Source organism: Varanus komodoensis, unplaced genomic scaffold (genome assembly GCF_004798865.1).
Source record: "Varanus komodoensis strain SLA01 unplaced genomic scaffold, ASM479886v1 scaffold89, whole genome shotgun sequence".
Classification (NCBI taxonomy): Eukaryota; Metazoa; Chordata; class Lepidosauria; order Squamata; family Varanidae; genus Varanus; species Varanus komodoensis.
The window spans coordinates 1,593,182-1,610,527 of record NW_025336587.1 but is presented as its reverse complement, the minus strand read 5'-3'; the positions used below and the strand labels follow the sequence as shown (position 1 = coordinate 1,610,527).

General features: G+C 47.3%; 2 protein-coding genes across 8 annotated transcripts in view; one reads left to right on the top strand and one right to left on the bottom strand.

The window, feature by feature from the left end:
• Nucleotides 1-10,782, bottom strand: part of CHAF1A (chromatin assembly factor 1 subunit A) — a 29,566-nt gene extending 18,784 nt beyond the window's left edge. The window contains exons 1-4 of one of the 2 annotated variants that reach the window (XM_044417527.1): nucleotides 10,745-10,782; nucleotides 9,864-9,945; nucleotides 7,568-8,343; nucleotides 491-547 (exon numbers count right to left, since the gene is read on the bottom strand). In XM_044417527.1, coding sequence (XP_044273462.1) covers nucleotides 491-547; nucleotides 7,568-8,343; nucleotides 9,864-9,912 — 882 coding nt within the window. In that variant the 5' untranslated portion in view covers nucleotides 9,913-9,945; nucleotides 10,745-10,782. The remainder of the gene's footprint in view (nucleotides 1-490; nucleotides 548-7,567; nucleotides 8,344-9,863; nucleotides 9,946-10,744) is intronic. The other variant, XM_044417528.1, reaches the window with a different exon arrangement.
• Nucleotides 10,783-11,352: 570 nt separating this feature from the next.
• SH3GL1 (SH3 domain containing GRB2 like 1, endophilin A2) overlaps nucleotides 11,353-17,346 on the top strand; it is a 49,536-nt gene continuing 43,542 nt past the window's right edge. For 3 of the 6 annotated variants that reach the window (XM_044417541.1, XM_044417539.1, XM_044417538.1), the window contains exon 1: nucleotides 13,901-14,320. In XM_044417541.1, the coding sequence (XP_044273476.1) occupies nucleotides 14,276-14,320 (45 nt within the window). In that variant the 5' untranslated portion in view covers nucleotides 13,901-14,275. Of the gene's footprint in view, nucleotides 11,370-13,171; nucleotides 13,635-13,900; nucleotides 14,321-17,346 lie in introns of those variants that run through there. The other 3 variants (XM_044417537.1, XM_044417536.1, XM_044417535.1) reach the window with 3 other exon arrangements.

Below are 17,346 nucleotides of genomic sequence, written 5' to 3'. Positions count from 1 at the left end.
CACGACACAGTAGCCTCCACCAATAAATTCAACTGATTCTGGTGCAGGTGTACAACAGCCTCCTCCGGCCAGGTTTTGGTACCAACTCTGGTTCACAGCAACACTCCACTGAAAGTGCTAGAATGGAAATGGAGAGCCAGGTGGACCTTCCCAAGGGAAGCTGCAGAGAACTCCCCCTCTGGTTAGGCAACTGGGCAGTGTTGTTCCCAGCATGCAGCGGTTATGTCTTGAATAAACAAAGGTCTCTGTTTTTACTGCCGTCTGAAGAATGAAGAGACCTGCAAATAAGCGGCCACTCCTCCTGCCCTCCAGAAAGACCTTCTGCAAACTGGCGCTCCCCTGTTGTGCCGGACAGAGACTCCCGCAAACCCTGCCCAGCAGGGCCAATGGTGACACTCCGCAGAAAAGGAGCCAGCAGGCTGCCTGTGTGCACGGATTCCTGCCAGAAGCACAGCAAACGAGCATTGCTCAGGCGATGAGGACACCTTACCCTCTGCAGCCTCAGTTTTGCCTTCTCTTCAGAGGTCCGCTGGATTTTCTGAGAGACCTGGAGGGGAGAAGCATTGGTGCATATAAGGTTAGCATTTCTTTTCAGTGGTCGAAACAAAACGAGTCAGCCAGTGGCAGCTTACAGGGCACCAAGATCGTGAATTCCTCACACAAGTTTCTCAAAGGGGGGAAGGAAACCTGGTTACTGAGATGAAAGCTCAGATTGAAACCAGAAAGCATTCTGTAAATACAAAAGCAGGATCTGCCTGCACAAGAGGGACCTTCAACAAAACTATGCAATGTGGAGTGCTCGCCCTCATGCTTTTAGCCTCTTGTGCCGCTTTCCAGGAAATTCCATTCTACGTCTCCCTCTGGTTTTCAGCCTCCCTGTGCCCCGCGCACACCCTGACCATCCGCACTGCAGAGGCTTTGTTTCCCTAACCAAAAAATGTGTGCCTGTAATCCTTGGCGTTGCCTGAAGCCTACGAGTACTTCCCTCTTGGATGCAGTGACCGTCGGAACTGGAAGTTACTGGGGTGGTTCACCACTGCTCTGCCATGAACCAGGGCCAGTCAACCAGCCAGCCTTTCACTTGAATCCACTCACAAGTGCAGTGGCTGAAATACAGAATTTCCTCACTACCTCCTTGCTCTGAGCTGCACTGAGAACGTACACATCACTTGCCCTGTTGCCTTTGGCAACTAAAAATTCCCTCCAGTAAGCCACACATTAGATTATTGCCCCCTTTTCCTTTTCAGTGAGTTAATAGGTATAGGTCTTCTTCAACTTGGGGCCATCTACTCATGAAAGGCCATGCTGGCTGTGAGTGATGGGAGCTGCAACACAATGCATCTGGAGGGCAGTAAAATAACTGACATGGGGTTATGTGTGGAGGGGGAAAGAGAAATAGGAAAGATCTGGGGGGATGAGTGGTATTATTCCTAATTTACCTCACCCAAGTGTGTGATAAAAAGCCAGGTTTCAGTGAGGGGTTTCATCATTCTTCTTCGGAAGCATTTTCTCTTTCAGAATTAATTTTGTAGCACGACCTGCTTGCCCTGCCACCAATCTCTACAACCCAAGACCCCAAAACGTAGCCACCTTGCTTGTGATCAACACAGCCAATGCTGACTAGATTACCCGATGAGCACTCACAGTGCTGGATGCTGGGTTAGCAGAAGAGGCCAGATCACCCACAGGCTTGTGGGGGGGGGGGAGGCAAAAGCCTGGGGAGTCTGACAAGTATGCAATTCCTGCCTTAGAACAACCTCTCCCCTCCACACACACACTCCAGTTGCTTCTTTGACTCTTCCATATTACACATCCAGTGAAAGAATCAATGCATATTAGAAAGAAACACAAACACATAAACAGCGATCCAAAGTCTGAAAAGAACTCATCGATTTCAGTTTGTGAAAACTCCAACTTTTCCAGAACCTATAAAGCTCCAAAATGACAGTCCAGAAACAGCAGCAACAAATCTATATAAACCAATAAGTCACACTATTTCTAAGGATATATTATTGACTGAGATGGAGCAGATATAAAAAAACAAAAAGGACAGGAGGCCAATTTTCTCGGTTTACGGTTGCTATGACGTTGGCTATATATAATCAAGTTACAGCGAATACTTCCATCTTACAAAATGTGTAGCTGAACATCCAACACCACTGCTTCTTAGTCACATTATAAGGATGTTCTCTGGTTGTGTTCCCCCTGCAAAATACAAGTTTCTTCTTCTGCATGGTAAAACTGGGTTCTCAGTACAGTCCCTAAACCCAGTTATTAGTTTTACTTTCTTTTGGATGACATGGCAAGTTCCTCTTTGCCTTCCATCTTCTAGCAAGAATTAAGATGGGCACTTGAGTGCAGCAGCATCTCTGACACTGAGTAAACTCTTTTTATTAAAAAGTAACAATTTAATATATCTGTGTGTGTGTTCAATTATACATAATGTGCTTCGTGTGCTTAAAGTACAAGTATTCATGCTTAAAATAAACCCCACCAAATCTGTTTTCTTTCCCTCAACCCTATTCACACCAAGGCTGACCCCCATCTTCAGAGTTTACACAGGGTTTTCATGGCTTGCTGGGAGCAAGCAAGGAGCCTCGTAAAAGGCTTTGTGAGGAAGTAACTTAACTGCATTGACACAGCAATAGTGAAAACTAGTAATAGTGAAACTAAACAGATATCTCTGTGCACTAGCATGGAATAGTATCTTGGAGAGTGACAAAAGAATGGCCTGTGGGAAGCTTAGGAGTTAATGCCACTTGTACCAGTGACACTGCAGATCCCAAGGGACTGTGCTGCAATGTCAGATGGCTGCCATGACACAGGAAGCTCTCCTGCCTCCGAGGAAGCACGAGCAACCTCTTAAGCTTCAGCAGGGGCTGGGAAGGACGATTCAGCGAGAAGAACACCCCACCATCCAGCACTGTTTGGGCGCACAAAACAGTGAAGCAGTTCTAAATCCAAGCACACGCACAACTGTTCTGCCAAAACTTTGCTTGGTGTTTTTCTTGAATGGGCTCTGTTCCCTACCCCGTGCCAAGTAATTAAGCAGTGCAGAGCAGCAATATTCAGTTATCTTTAGGGCTGCTATGAAAAGCGATTTGCACCTGACTTGCATCCTGTCTTCTTTCCATGCAGCTCAGAGGAGTGGCACGTGGAGGAGATTATTCAATTTTAAACTTGGCAACAACCATGAGGAAGGCTAAGCTGAGAGATGAAAACAGTCAGGCTCCCTCCTTCTCACTGCAGGCACTTTTTGAGAGGAAAAAGAACAATCTGAGTGGGACCTTACATTTGGAACTCCCTTCAAACTGACACCTCTTTGTTTTCTTTAACAGGGCCATGTGAAAATCTTCCTTTCTGCAGAGTCACTTCAAATGTATCTTTTTCCTGTGCTTTTAAACTGCTCAATAACTGACATTCTCTGGGTGAGGTAAAATACATTAAAAACATTACACTATAAACATAAGAATATTGGGGGTGGGGGGGGGGGGAATAGCACAGAGTCAAACCCATATAAAAGCAGCAATTAATAAAACCACTGAAGCATTTTAATGGAACTAGTGAAACATAGAAACAGAGCGAGTCAGAAGGGGTCTCCCAGGGCATCTAGTCTGACCCCCGGTTCTAGCTGGCTCCACTCACGACATGCCCATGAAGAAAGGTTGAATAGTCTTTATGCCTCTCACAGCTGAAACATTATTACTTTGTGAATTTGTTATTTATGATGTTATAATACTATTATAGCACAAAGTAATAAAACTCATAATCCTTCTGAATTGAATGTAGTTTGAAAAAGAAATAAAATTCTAAAAATGATTCCCTCCCATGTAAGAGAAAGGAGGAGCATCTCTTCTAGGATGGACCCTCCCATGCTGGCAGACATGGCAGAATTTCTGAAACATGTGTGAAGGTGTTCCCCCTCAGGATCCGTGGCTGGGCAACCAGACACCCATTTTGCCTTAGATTTCCTAAGCACATCGGTCAGAAATCCAGTCAGCTCTAAGCTGAAAAGCAGCCCAGACAGAACTAGCTTGAGATCAGATTATTTTGTACAGCGCACACCTCTTGGACAAAAGGCTCCCATCTTAAGTCACTCTGGAGTGTCTTAAATATTTTGCCAACTGTTCTATCACCCGACAGGTTATCATTCATAGAGACAATCGTTGTAAGCCGCCCCGAGGTTTCGGCAAGGGGCGGCATAGAAATGTTATAATAATAATAATAATAATAATGATGATGATGATGATGATGATGATGATGAAGGTTTAGACAGAAAAAGGTCCTACAATTCGCAGCATTCTCCCAGCCAGTCAGGACTGATGTGACCTGCAGAGCCCTGTAAATATGTAGATGATAAAAACAACAAAGCAGCTTCTCAAACTGGTGCCCATCTCCACTTGAAAATGATGGGAGCTGTAGTCAAGCACACCTAGAGGGCACTTTGGGTGCAATCTACTTGGGGAGTGCTTTGAGTTGTGCAGGTTTAGGCATAAAAAAGTTCTGACAAGATTGCTCTGTAAGATTAATTCAGATACCAGTGTAAACTGAGACCACCTTCTCTTTCCTAGCAACATTCAATCCTAGAAAGCTACAAGAGATTACCCAAGCATCCAAAACTGCAGCTCCAAAGCTAAAATTTAAAAATTTTCTTCCTCTTCCTCGCCTTCATACTGCCCAGCAAATTTGGAGAAGTCCTGCATTCTCTTGGAACCGAGAAACTCTAACTGCCTGGTAAACTAGGGTGGCCCTGAGAAACTAGCAAATCCCAGCACAACTGGATGTAGGCTTTACCAAAATTCCTGGGTCAAGTTTTTGCTGGCACATTTTACTTAAGGACTTTCTGCTTTTGAGAATGTGTAGCATCATATACTCCATTCTTTTGCTGTGTTTATTCAGCCATAAGTACCATTATACAAGTTTTTCTCCTTAAATTGTTAAGTCTTTACTCTGGGAGTGAACAGACTTTATAAGCAAGCCCTGCAAAAAGTTGGGCCATCGTACACAGCCAGATCATGGTCCAAAAGGAAGAGAACAAATTGGCCCCTTGGAAAACAGACAGTTGCCACATCTGGCCTATACCATGGCAAGGGGCCAGTTCAGACAAGTTTCCTGTTTCTGCATAAGGGAGCAAGAATGCTGCTACATTGCTTTCCAGTATTTGCCCACGCAAGGAAAAAAAATGAGTGCACACAGGCCTGAATTCCATGGATTTACAGCTAAACTAACAATACCTGCATTCTGCATTTTTCATACAGAAGCTTTACACAATGCGGCTGCTCAAAGTCTTTTGGGTTCAATGGCAGGAACTCTACCATCATCCAAGAACTATCTTGCTTCCCCTCTGTGTGTAGGTTTTATGTTAGTCCGTCCTGAGTTAAAATTCAGTGCAGTTTGACAGCACTTCATGTTAGCCAGTTTCCTTCTCTCTGCAGGGTACACATGAAATGTTGCATCCAGGTCTCCTCCTATTCTCCTCTAATCATTCCATGACAGCGGGTTTTACAGTTTAGGCCAAGGACTTTCAGGCTGGCTAATGACTTTCCTCAGAGTTACCAGAATGCATTCAGCCAACTTAGTTGATTGGAGTGATTTTGAAAGCATTAAAATGGCACATAGCCACCAGAGAGTAAAGAAAGATAACAAATTCTACAGCAGAGCATGTGCCTTATGCTCCCACCCCCCGGCCCACTTCCAGCAACTATCCTATAGAAAAGAAATATGGGGCTGCTTCCATGGGGTTTCCATGAGGCTGGTTGTTCAAAACATATGGGTTTTGGTGTATTGTACCTATTTTATGTTATTGACATTCTGTGCTATCTGGAGGATCTACTGAAAAATCAGACTTACATGTATACCAAATAAGTAGCCTATGGTGTGGATTCAACCTAGACACAAAGTACAAGTACTATCATTGTCCCAGGGCCCTTCCTTTAAAAAGAAATGGAAATAAAGCAAGCTTCCAGTCCTCATGGTTCTGAATAAAGGATTGATTTAAACCAAAACATGAAATATTGAGTTCTGCTAAGGCAATCTACTGGTCTGGGTAGTTCAGTGTTACTTATGGGCAGCTGTTCTCCCCAACTGGAGGCAGAGAAGAGCTTCTTTCCTCTCCTGTTCCCTAGACCACTTAACTGTAGCCGTTGGTAAACTAAACAGACATTCTGCCTAAAGCGCATGCTCCCACTACTGAGCTCAGGTCCTGTCCAGAGGAGCACAGAAACTGCCTTATAATGGGCCAAAATATTTTCCCATCCAGTGTGATACTGCCTATTCTAGTAGGTAGTTGGGGTGTTGGACTGAGAACCAGTACCTGCTCAACCATGTAGTCCGGTGGGTGACTTGGGACGAGCCACTCACTCTCAGCCTAATCCATTGGGTTATTTGCAGTAGGAAGAAAAGTGGGAAACGCAGTGTAGTGTGATAATAGCATTTCCATTTAAACCAGATTACGAATTAAAGCTAATTCAAACTATTAAAAAGGCCTCTGAGGTATAAGACATTGTGAAAAATATTTTCTAGAAAGCCCTCATCATGGACAAGCCCTCATCTAGCAACCCAGTAAGATACAACATTTCCTTCAAAGCGGATTAGATTCCTTCTGTTATCATTTAACAAATACTTAACAACTATAGGCTCCTACAGTTGTTGGGAGTGTTGCAGTCACAAAACATTCAGAAGATGCAGGTGTTCCAACCAGAAAGCCAATCAACAGAAGAAAAAATGTAACACAAATTAACTAAAATCATTGTGCTTATGTTGGCGGCAAGTAGAGACAGAAATGTAGAAACAGAGTGAGTCAGAAGTAGCCTCCCAGGCCATCTAGTCTGACTCCCAGCTCCAGGTGCTCATGATACACCTACCATGATAGCATTCAAGTCAGGAAGCCTGAGGAACAAATTTTGTAAGGAAAAGTGATGGCTGACAAGGAATGCATGGGGCTGACAGTGGGTGGAGTGGGTGGAGAAAGGTATCTGAGGAACTGACTGATGGAGAAGGCAGCCACAGAAAATTGAGATAACAGGCAGAACCTACACATTCTTTTTATAAAGATATTTTTCATGTTATTTGCTTTTATAATGGGTAAAAGATTGATACTGTAAAACTGAATGTTTTAATGTATTCCATTTGACTATGGAATTTAATTATTGTATTCCATTGGACTATTATTTTTAAATAATAGAAATAAAAAAGTGGGCCTTCTCAGCAGCTGCCCCACTTCCTGCTAGATGAGGTTAGGCTGGCTTCCTCTCTATTGTTCTTCATCTAGTGCACAAGTAAGTTTTTACTCGGTCAGGATTTTGACAAAGAAACTGTTACAGAATAGTTCCTTTTGCTGGCTTGGTGCTGCTTAATGCTGTGTTCTAATTGTGTCTTTAATTTGTCATATTAAAACCTAGCATAACTTTTTATTGTATTCCATTATTAGAAAGGCAAGATTTAAAATAACCAAGTCACTAAAATATGACTGGGTGCCAAAGAAAGAAAGAGAAAGAAGGGAGGAGGAAAGAAAGATACCAGACACAGGCCAGTCTCACCACCTATGCTGCCTTCCTGTGACACTCACCTTTTGAACAGGTGTGGAAATACCCACAGGACTAACGGTGTCCTTCTGCTCCAAGACTGGCAGAGACTCTGGTGAGCTGGAAAAGGAGAGGGAGCTTACAGAGGAATTTGTACATGCTGTATCCACTTCAGGACAAGACTCAAGCGTCTCATTTCCTGAAGGCACACTTCTTTCCAGAGACGCAGCTTGGGGAGATCGGGCCACCAGAATATCCTCAAGAACCACAATGGGCATCTTCCTTTCAAATATGACGTTCTGGAGTTTGCTCTCCTTGGGGCTACTAGTTGCCATCTCAGTTGACACAGTACTTGATAATTCATCCCACTCTGCCGTCACTGGCCACGTTTCCTTCAGTGCCTCCAACTGGGCATTATGCACAGACTTTTGCAAACCAGAGTGACTTTCTATTTCCTTATGAGCTTTCTCCATCAATACAGCTACGTTGTTTGATTCACCATGGTCTATGTTCTCACTCAGCCTGTGGCAAGAATCCCCTGTCAGTTCTATCACAAGCAAAGGTTGACTCGTGCTACTTCTTGTGCTTTTCTGCACAAAGTTATCTAATGGACCCTTGCCATTAACAAGTTTTGGAACAAACTGTGACTCTGTTTCCAGCTGACAGTTGTTCTCTGCATTGTCCGGTAATGGATGTGCCAAATCAGGACATGGTGTATTTTGATCAAGGACATTTTGAGAGTTCCTGGGTTTTTTAACTCCTGAGTTTGCTTCAAGTGTCTCCTTTGGTACGGGATTCAAACGCTTGAAAGGCAGTCGGGCTGGAACAGTTAAAATTAAGATGATGAATACTGGTATTGAACAGTTTGGTACAAGACAAATATGCAGCAGATATACTTAGAATGATCAAAGTGCAATGCATGAATGCAATTTGATGATGATGATGATAATACTTTTAAAAAGAGAAGAAAGACGTTTGTGCATGTTATGAACCCTGCAAAAAGGCACTCAAGTTTGGTGAATAAAAATTGCTTAGAAAAATGGCTCCATCCAGCAAAAGCAAATGTTCCCCCTGCATGCATCCGTGCCCTACAGTCAGGGACTGGGGAAAACCAAAGTGCAATGCGTACAACCAGAAATTTCACTCAGCCTTCTCTCTCTCCTCCTAGCCTACCTCACAAGTTTGTTACATGATCATCATCCACACAAGTGCTATCCAGGGGTGGGAAACTTCAGGCCCATGGGGCAAATCCTGCCCTGCCGCAGTCCCAGCTGGCAAATCTGGGTCGCCCCTAATGGAAATGCCCTCTTTCCCTGAGCTATGCAGTTTCCCAGTTTGGGCTCTATTTTCTTCCATTCTGACAATCAAAAAGTTTCCGCAACAACATAGTTACCAGCCATAAGAGCTTTAAAGCCTCACCCTTTTCCCTCTGGCCCTGCCCAGCACTAGAATGATGGGAGACAGGAAGGATTTATTACAGAATTAAACTGTGGATCTTATTATCCACAAGTTCAGGATTTGCCCAGGCTTGCCTTCTAAACAAACCTTGGGCAATCATCATCTCACCGTAGTTTCTTCATCTGCACTATTTATTCTGCCTCCACTAGATATTATGCCATATTCAACCATTCATTTTGCTTTCCTCTTTTGCTCTGTAAGCCAGCTATAGAAGGCTCAGCAACCATATACAGTTAAGAAATAACAACTATCATCACTATCAGCCTGCTAAAAGAATTATTTTCTCCCTTTCCTCCTCCTTTTTCCTTCACATTTCATGTCCTTTTAGTTCATAAATCTGTGGGTTGTCCTGGAAGTTTTGGCTGAGGAGCAGCATAAAAATACTTCAAATACAATAAATAAATTTGCTGTCATAAGAAACAGTGATGGCTGCCAACTTGGATGTGAATATGGAACTAGAAAAATTGATGGAGGAGAAGGCTACCAATTGCTATTCATTTTAATGATTCTTGGCAACCTCCAGCAACAAAAGCCATATACTTATCACACTAGTTGCTGGGGAACATATGTAGGACAGTGTTTGGCACTCAAAGGCTTCCCATAGGTATCTGGCCAAGTAGAGATGGATGAATTTATCAGTTTGCTCCATTTCTCATTTTCTTCCAAACACAACTTTGTTTTGACCTGTTTCTGCATTAGTTTGTTTTTTTTTTTCAAAGAAGTTGTTTTGAAAATTACCATGTTCTTTCCTGCGTGGTTCTCTTAATATGCTCATTTTTGTATGAAGTTAAATGATTTAGCAAGCCAACTCCACACAGATAGCAAATGAAACAAGAAGTTATGCTAGGAAAAAGTATTTGTTTTTGCTGGAAGTCAAGTTACCTTGTATTAGCTTCCGGGATGGGACTGTTGATTTATCACCGTTCTCCATGGCTGGCAACAGAAGATGCGTACACTTAGAATGCTACATTTAAGAAAGAAACATAAATAACCCTTCCAGAAATTTAATTCAGCCATCCCAGTTAATCAACAGACCTCAGTCTCCGATGCCGCGGGACCCCTCCACACACACACACACACACACATTTTTCATTACTCATTCATTACATACCACTCCTGAGGCTCCTCTTTGCCCCTCTAGAGCTGACCAGCAGTGACCTTCTTTGAACCCAAAAGAGGTCTCTGCCAAATGAAGAAGTGGGCTCACAAATACGCATCAGAGCTAAAGATGGGTTCACACATACCCCCAAGTACTGTAAGATACCTTTCTTTCCCTACCTCCGTTCAGCACCCCAGGATGACAATACTGACCGCAAACTTCCCCACCTCCGAGTTTCTCACCCCAGCTTCCCTTCCAGCCGCCCACCTGCAAGAACACCAAGCCCGTGTCCGCTATCCCCCACAGAATCCCCTCGCCTCCCCGCCACGCACTCCCTGCCTCGGTTTCCCCAGCCCCTCTACGGACCCCCAGACCTTTACCGCAGCCCCTCCACAAACCTTCCCGCCTTCCCCCGTGCCCAGCCAGTTTCGCCCCCATCGCCTCAGTTGCCTGAGTCCTCCCAGCCCCTCCCAGATGACTAAGGCGACCCCCGCGCCTCAGACCCCTCCCCACGACCCCCGGGAAGCCAGCCCCACCGCCCCGGGCCCGCTTCCCCCTCCCAGCGCCTCGATCCGCCAACTGCGGCCCTGCCACAACGCCTCCCCCGCCCCTCCACCTGTCAGGACAACGTCTCCCCAGCCCGCCCCCTCCCCCGCTCTCTCACCTGCCCGAAAGGCTCCCGCGCCGCGCCGCGCGAGGCGGCGGCGATCGCGCCAGGCCGGTCAGGTCAGGTCAGGCGCGGCCCGGCCCGGCCCTTCTCGCCTCGGCGCGCTGCGCGGACGGACCGGCGGGCTGACAGACGGACCGCCGCCACATCCCCGGCGGGCGCAGATCGGCGCGCGTCACCGCGGCGCGCGCCCCCGGCGGCGCGCCCCCGCTCCCGCACGGCACGGCACGGCACGGCCCCCGCCCGCTGCTCCTTTTGTCCCGCTCGCGCCCCGTCCGGCCAGCCGCCTCTCCGCTCGTATTTGGCGGGAGCTCGCGCCACCTTCGCTCTCCTGCGCCCTGATAGGGCGGGACGCGCAGGCCACGTGACGGGCCCCGCCCGCTCCGAGCGCACTACCGGGCAAGGGGGAAAGGAGTCACTTCCCGCGATAACTGCACCACGAGCAGAAGGCTACGCATGCGCGCGCGCGCTCCCTCCTCCGGTTTCCTTCTGCCAATAGAGTTGCGGTGACGAGGAAAGGGGGGATCAACTACCGGTGACGAAGTGACCGGGAAGGGAGAGGAGAGGAGAGGTGGAACAAAGAGGAGGAGCGTTATACAGAATAGTAGATAAGCAGCGAAAGGTAGATTTGGATCCTGCCTTGTTTATGATATTTAACCATTTTCAATATTTATTCAAAGTATTCAATATTTATTCGATATCCTGCCTTTTTTCTTCTTGGAAGAAACCTCCTTTCCTTTTTATCCTCACAACAACCCGGTGAGGTAGGCTGCGCTGAGGGTCAGGCCCAAACGCCAGTAAGTTTGCTGAGACAGAAATTGAATCTCTCAAGTTTCAGAGCAGCCTTATGGAATAGCTGCTACTGTGACTGTGTGACTGTTGCGGGAGAGCAAGAGAAAGGAGTAGGATGAAGACTAAAATGCATCTATGTACATAAATACATCTGTACAGAAGATGGAAACACACAGCTTTCTAGATGCACATGAAATATCTAAATATTCACGACTGAGAGCTGCAACAGGAGGTCGCAGCACGCAGCTCCCCTGTTTGGTGTGTCTGCCAGCCACTCTTCTTTCCAGGACTTTGCATTCCATTTGCTCTCTTCATTTTACTCACTTCCAGGTACATGGGCATAGGAATGTCTGAACATTTATTATACAGCCCATTTGTACTTTGCAGTTAATTTTTCTAATGCTTAGTGTGGGATAGACAGGACTGAAGGACTTGCAAATCAGCTGGCCTACCTCACAAGGCTGTCATGAAGAAAACATAAAGGAGGCAGGAAGACACAGCTGACACCACCCTAAGATTCATGGAGGAAGCCAAAATGCATTAAATAAAATTAAATATGTATAAGTAAGCAGCTAAACCAATTTTATATGTATTGCAATAAATACAAGCAACAAATTTTATAGTTGTTTATACATTCAGGATTTCACACCTCAAAACTGAAAGGATTGTTTCCGTTTGCGGTACCATATAGAAATAAGGTTGGGATCCCTACCTGGGAATGGGCCTTATGAAAACCGCTAAATAGCCAGTGGTGAGGAATGGCCGTGCAGGTCTATAGACAGTGCCAGCTCCAGCTTTGGTGATCCTTTGGGAAGGACACCCTCCAAGGACTCCTACCTTCAGGGAACCCACTTCTCCCTGCTATGTTAACCAACAGTAGGTGCTTCCAGTTACTTGCCCAACCAGCAGAGAGCTGGTTGGCCTGGTCCTCTGTGGTCTGGGCCCGAGCAAGAGACGGGAACAAGCCGCTTCCATGGGGAAGCAGCAACTCCAGGGGATGCCTCCGTCAATGAGCCCCTGCTGTGATGTGGCTCTGTGGCCGCTGCCCAACCATGCCAACTCCTGGTGCCAGCCCCAGTTTAGTACCCAAGGCAACCCAGCCCCACCAGCCACCTTTCCCCTCCTCTGGCGGTTTTATTTTTCAGAAACAAACATGCATGTGCATTTTGAACACTTACTCATCGCTTTAAGAACTCAGTATGAGCATGGATTTGTACATCTTTCATATTTAAAAAATATTCCAATGGATTTTAGTTGCTCTTCCTATTTTCCAAAATAGATGCAAGCGTATTTTGAACGTCTTATATTCCTTAAGCAAGCGTATAAATGTAGACATGTACTTTAAAATAGTAAAATGTGATTGATTCGCATTCTTTAAAGAAATTTCATAGGCACATGTATTTTCAAAGTTATGTATATTGCTTCTAGCCCACACACGTAATAGGTGTGGTTTAACTGAAGGAAGGCAGGGGGCGCTCGGGCTTCCTCTGAAATGAAGAGCGGCGTTGATACACAAGTGGACGCTCCGTCTCGCTCGCATCCATGGTTAGAAGCGTGGAGGCCGGATCTCCTTCTTTCCCCCCCTCCCCCGTGCCTACTTCCGGGGAAGAGACGAGTGGCGAATATCCCTCCGCCCGGTGAAAGGGATTCTGCGCATGCGCGCTGGTAGGGAGGCGGGGGATTGGGGAGGAAGTGGACGGAGCGAGCCGTGTAACATCCTGAAGGGACGTGGAGAGCGAGCGGGGCTGAGCGCTGGGCTCGCTACGCTGAAGGAGCAGGGGCTGAGCGCTGGCTGTTTCTTCCGCCGCCCCACGCCTCTGTGCTGACTCTCTTTGGGGGCTCCTTTTCGTGTCCCTCCGCCGCTGTCAGTCTGTCCTTGCCCTCCCTCCTGTCTCTTAGTCTGTCCACCCCTTCGTCTCGCTCCCTTCTGTTAGCCTTTAAAATATAGCTCTAATTATCTCTGTATTAGCCTACCGCATACCTCTTTAGCCAGCCTGGCTTTCTTTCGCTCACTCTCAGGGACTGCTTTGGCTGCCTCACTGAGGACTAGTCTCTTGAGCCTGAAAAACCTCCGCTGGTTTTGGGCTCTTCAGGGGTAGGTCCGCCCAGCCTTATATATCCACTTACCCACCAGGGGCCTGTTTCTGTCAGCTGGAGGGGTGTCTTGCTTTTGGGGGAGTGCAGGGGTGGAGAGCTGTTTTCTCAATTGCTGTAAGAACTAGATACTACTTTCTCTCTTCTTGGCCGCTCAACTTCTCTGTTGCTCTCTGTGTGTGTGTGTGACTGTCATTCTGTAGGAGGCTGTTTTGTCCCCTGTCTTTGTGGGGGGGGAGGTCTGCGGGGGGGGGGGAGGAAGATACTTTGTCATTCTTCCCCTCTGCAACTCAGACACTCTTTTTTGTGTCTTTGGGGCTGACTGTTCTCGCTTGTTTTCACTTAGACACAGACGCCGTGTCTAACCTGCACTCCCAATTTGGACTCTCAGCACCCTTTGACCCCTTTTCTTGCCCAGCTCTCCTTTGCCTGCCTTCTCCACCTGTCTGCTCCCCACCTTGAGAGCTGGGCATTGCCCTGTTTCCCCCAACACAGCTTTCTCAAAGCTGCTCTCTTCCTCCCCAGTTTAGACTCTCGTTGACCTGACTTGTGGTCCCGATCCATTTGTCTACTTCCTTCTTGGGCCTCCGTTCTTTCTCTCGTGTCTCCGGGATCTAGTTTCGGTACCTGAGATAAGGCACCATGTCCGTGGCAGGTTTAAAGAAGCAGTTCTACAAAGCCAGCCAGGTGAGAAAAGAGGATCTATGTTCTGGAAAGTGGGGAGGGGGGTGAGGGGAAGATGGGGGTGGGGGGATGCTGAGCTCAGTTGGACTTCATTTTGATACTCGATGCATCCTTTTAACGAGGGACGAGTCAGCCATTTTCTGTTCTTTGGCTTTCAAGCAGATTTTTAAGAATGATTGGCTTTGCTCCTTAAACCCACTTCAGTTGGGTACACCTCAAGGCTGGCCCAAGGCTTGTTCTGGAAGAAGCGTGAGCCAAGAGTGGCACATGAGCTTCGGCAGCCAAGGCTTGTGGCTTGCGCCTCTACTGAGAAACCCCGCAAGAGAGCCTCAAACCCACGTTTTGCACTGCTACAGCAACCAGAGGTCAAGCGCAATAGTACCAACATCTGTGCGTGACTAGCATAGGGCATTTTCTGAACACTGCTCAACAACAGGCGAGGAACTTTGCTCTGTGCAGGCAGGGTTGGAAAAAAGCAAGCTTTTGCAGCACTTGCTGGGCAGAATCAATTGATCTTTTAAAATAAGAAAATGAAGTTGTTGAGTTGGTTAAAACTGGGCAAACTCCTTGGTGATTGATTTTTTATTATAAACAGAGATGTCTGCGGTGATGTTTGTAAAGGGCTGGTTTTTGCCAGCTTGGTGACACACAGGCTAAGTGGAGGACTTGTGGAGTAGGGCTAGCCTTAGAGGAGCCCTTTGGGAACCGCATGGCAGGAGTTTGCTGTCTGCTTATCTACTTCTTGGTTGCTTTTGATGCATCGTAACAGCTTGTGTGAGCCTGTCCTTCCTGCCTCATCTCCTCCAAACTGACTCTGGACACCTCCAGGTGGAATCCTGCTGGTTCTGCAATCTCCAGACCACCTTCCAATCACAAGAATGTTGATGTTGTGTGTGCTTTAAGTCAAGAGTGAGCAATCTGTAGGATGCAAAGATTGCAGCTCGTGAGAGCTCTTGTCCCAAGCATCAGAGGGCACCCACCTCTGCTTCGTAGCAGAATCTTGCTTGTGTTGACACAGAAATAAATCCTACAAGTCCCCATGCCCCAGCTGGGTCAGGGCTTTTCCTGTATAGATTTGCATCCCTGGAGCATGGGAAGTGCCTCACCTGAAGTTCCCATGGGAATCTTTCTAGCAACACCACAGGGAAATTTGGCATTGTTATCCCTGTAGTGGCGGATGGACCAGGGAGGGGAGGCAAGAGCGAGGGGCTTGCCTGAGTTGTGCACCCTGAGTTGTGAGGGCTCTTACGCTTGGGCACTAGAATGTGTTCAGATGCATGTGACTTAAGAAGAGCTTTCCTGTGCCAAGACACAAGCTTCCTCATGCCCAGTGCTCTTTCCCATGTGCCTCCTGGAAGCCCAGAAGAGAGCCAGTGGGGTGTGGTGGTCAAACTGTTGGACCGGAGACTCAGGTGAGTTTGGGCCAGTCCCTCACTCTCAGCCTATGCTACTGGTGTGAGGGTAAATGGTGCTATGGAGGCTGCTGCTTTCCCATAGCTGGGAGATAAAGTGCTACCCCTGACTGGGGTATTAGGGGAATGTTCCCCATGGCTGTGGGGGGTAGGGGGAGCATGCCTGCTGCAGAAGCTGTTGAGCTCTCAGCACTCCAGCCAGGCATGGCCAGTGGTCAGCAACGGGGACAGGAAGTACCGGTTCGGCTCAGAGAAACACTAGACAGAGTCATTCCACAAGCCACACACCTTCTGCAGTCCACCTGTAATCAAATTCTGCGGCATGGCATGTCGCTATTCATTTTTCTAGCCAGCCAGGCCCTTTCCAAACATGTTCCATTCCAGTTCCCCTTCCACCTGGGGTTCCATGTCTTCACCCTGGAATGCTCAGCCCTATGCTTCCCTCAACATCTTCCAGGATTTTTGCCCCACAACATTGCTAGGTACATCTGCAGATTTGGAGGTTTCTGCAAAAGTCCACTCTTCCACAGATGGAGCCAGTTCAGCAAGCCACTGTGTTCACACTGAATACTGGAAATTGAGGGCGCAATTTAATCTTAATTCTTGCCTTGCCCTGAAAGCAGTTTGCAACAGCTTATAACACCCCTGTGAGGCAGCTTGGGCTTCTCAATTGCTGCCCAATTTGAACTCTGGGCTCACTGTTCCTAGTCCAAAGCTGTCTCACATCAGTCAATAACTGGGCAGAGGAGGGAAGGGGACTTTTTCCCCTGAGCAGAAAAATAGATTTCCCATCAAGCTGTTGCACCTGGTAACAAGAATGCGGTGACTCCCTTGTGTAAATTGTCTTGTGCTTCCCTGCTGCACTCAGTTCGAGATAAACATTCTCAAACAGGGCTTGGGTTCCTCCCTGGGTGGCTAGAAGGCAGAAAAGGTGTGGTGTTGTTCCTTCTCCCCATCCCCCCCCCCCCGGGTGGGGAGGCATGTAAGTAATGCAGAGCAGCAACGGGGCTTGGGGCTTCCACGGTAGGAGCAAACACAATTCTCACAAGGTTTGCCTTCCTAGGTGAGGGTGCAGCAGAAGCACGTGCTGCTGGCTGCTCATTCATTTTGAATGCGTGTTTTAAGAACATCCCTTTCTTGGATAGCACCATTTTATCATCCCCACTATTAGACACCACCAGCCGCAGGACAATCGGGCATTGTTGTGGCCCTCCCGTCGAGGTACACACAGACCCATTCAGTTACTAACGACAATAGTCGTCCAGTGCGTAGAAATAAGCAGCATGCTGAACGGGATGAGTGGCATCTGCGGCGTTGCGATGTTGCCGTGAAGGGTGCTGCTGCTTCGGGTGCTGGCTGGCCACCTTGCCCTCTACGAAGATCCCGGATTTTGAGCCCATAAAGCAGGCCTAAACCCATTTCACCCAGCTGCCAGCAAGAAAACCTGTTACCTTTTTCTTTCCCTGTTTAAGTGGGAAGCGGCAGCAAAAGGCACTCTAGAAAACGCAGGGAAAGTGGCAGAGGGTAGATTGATGCTGCTGCTGGGTGGGATCAAAACATTGGAGGCCAAGTAGAGCAAGCTGGTCCCCCCCCACCCCGTTTCTTCCTCCTCCCCCT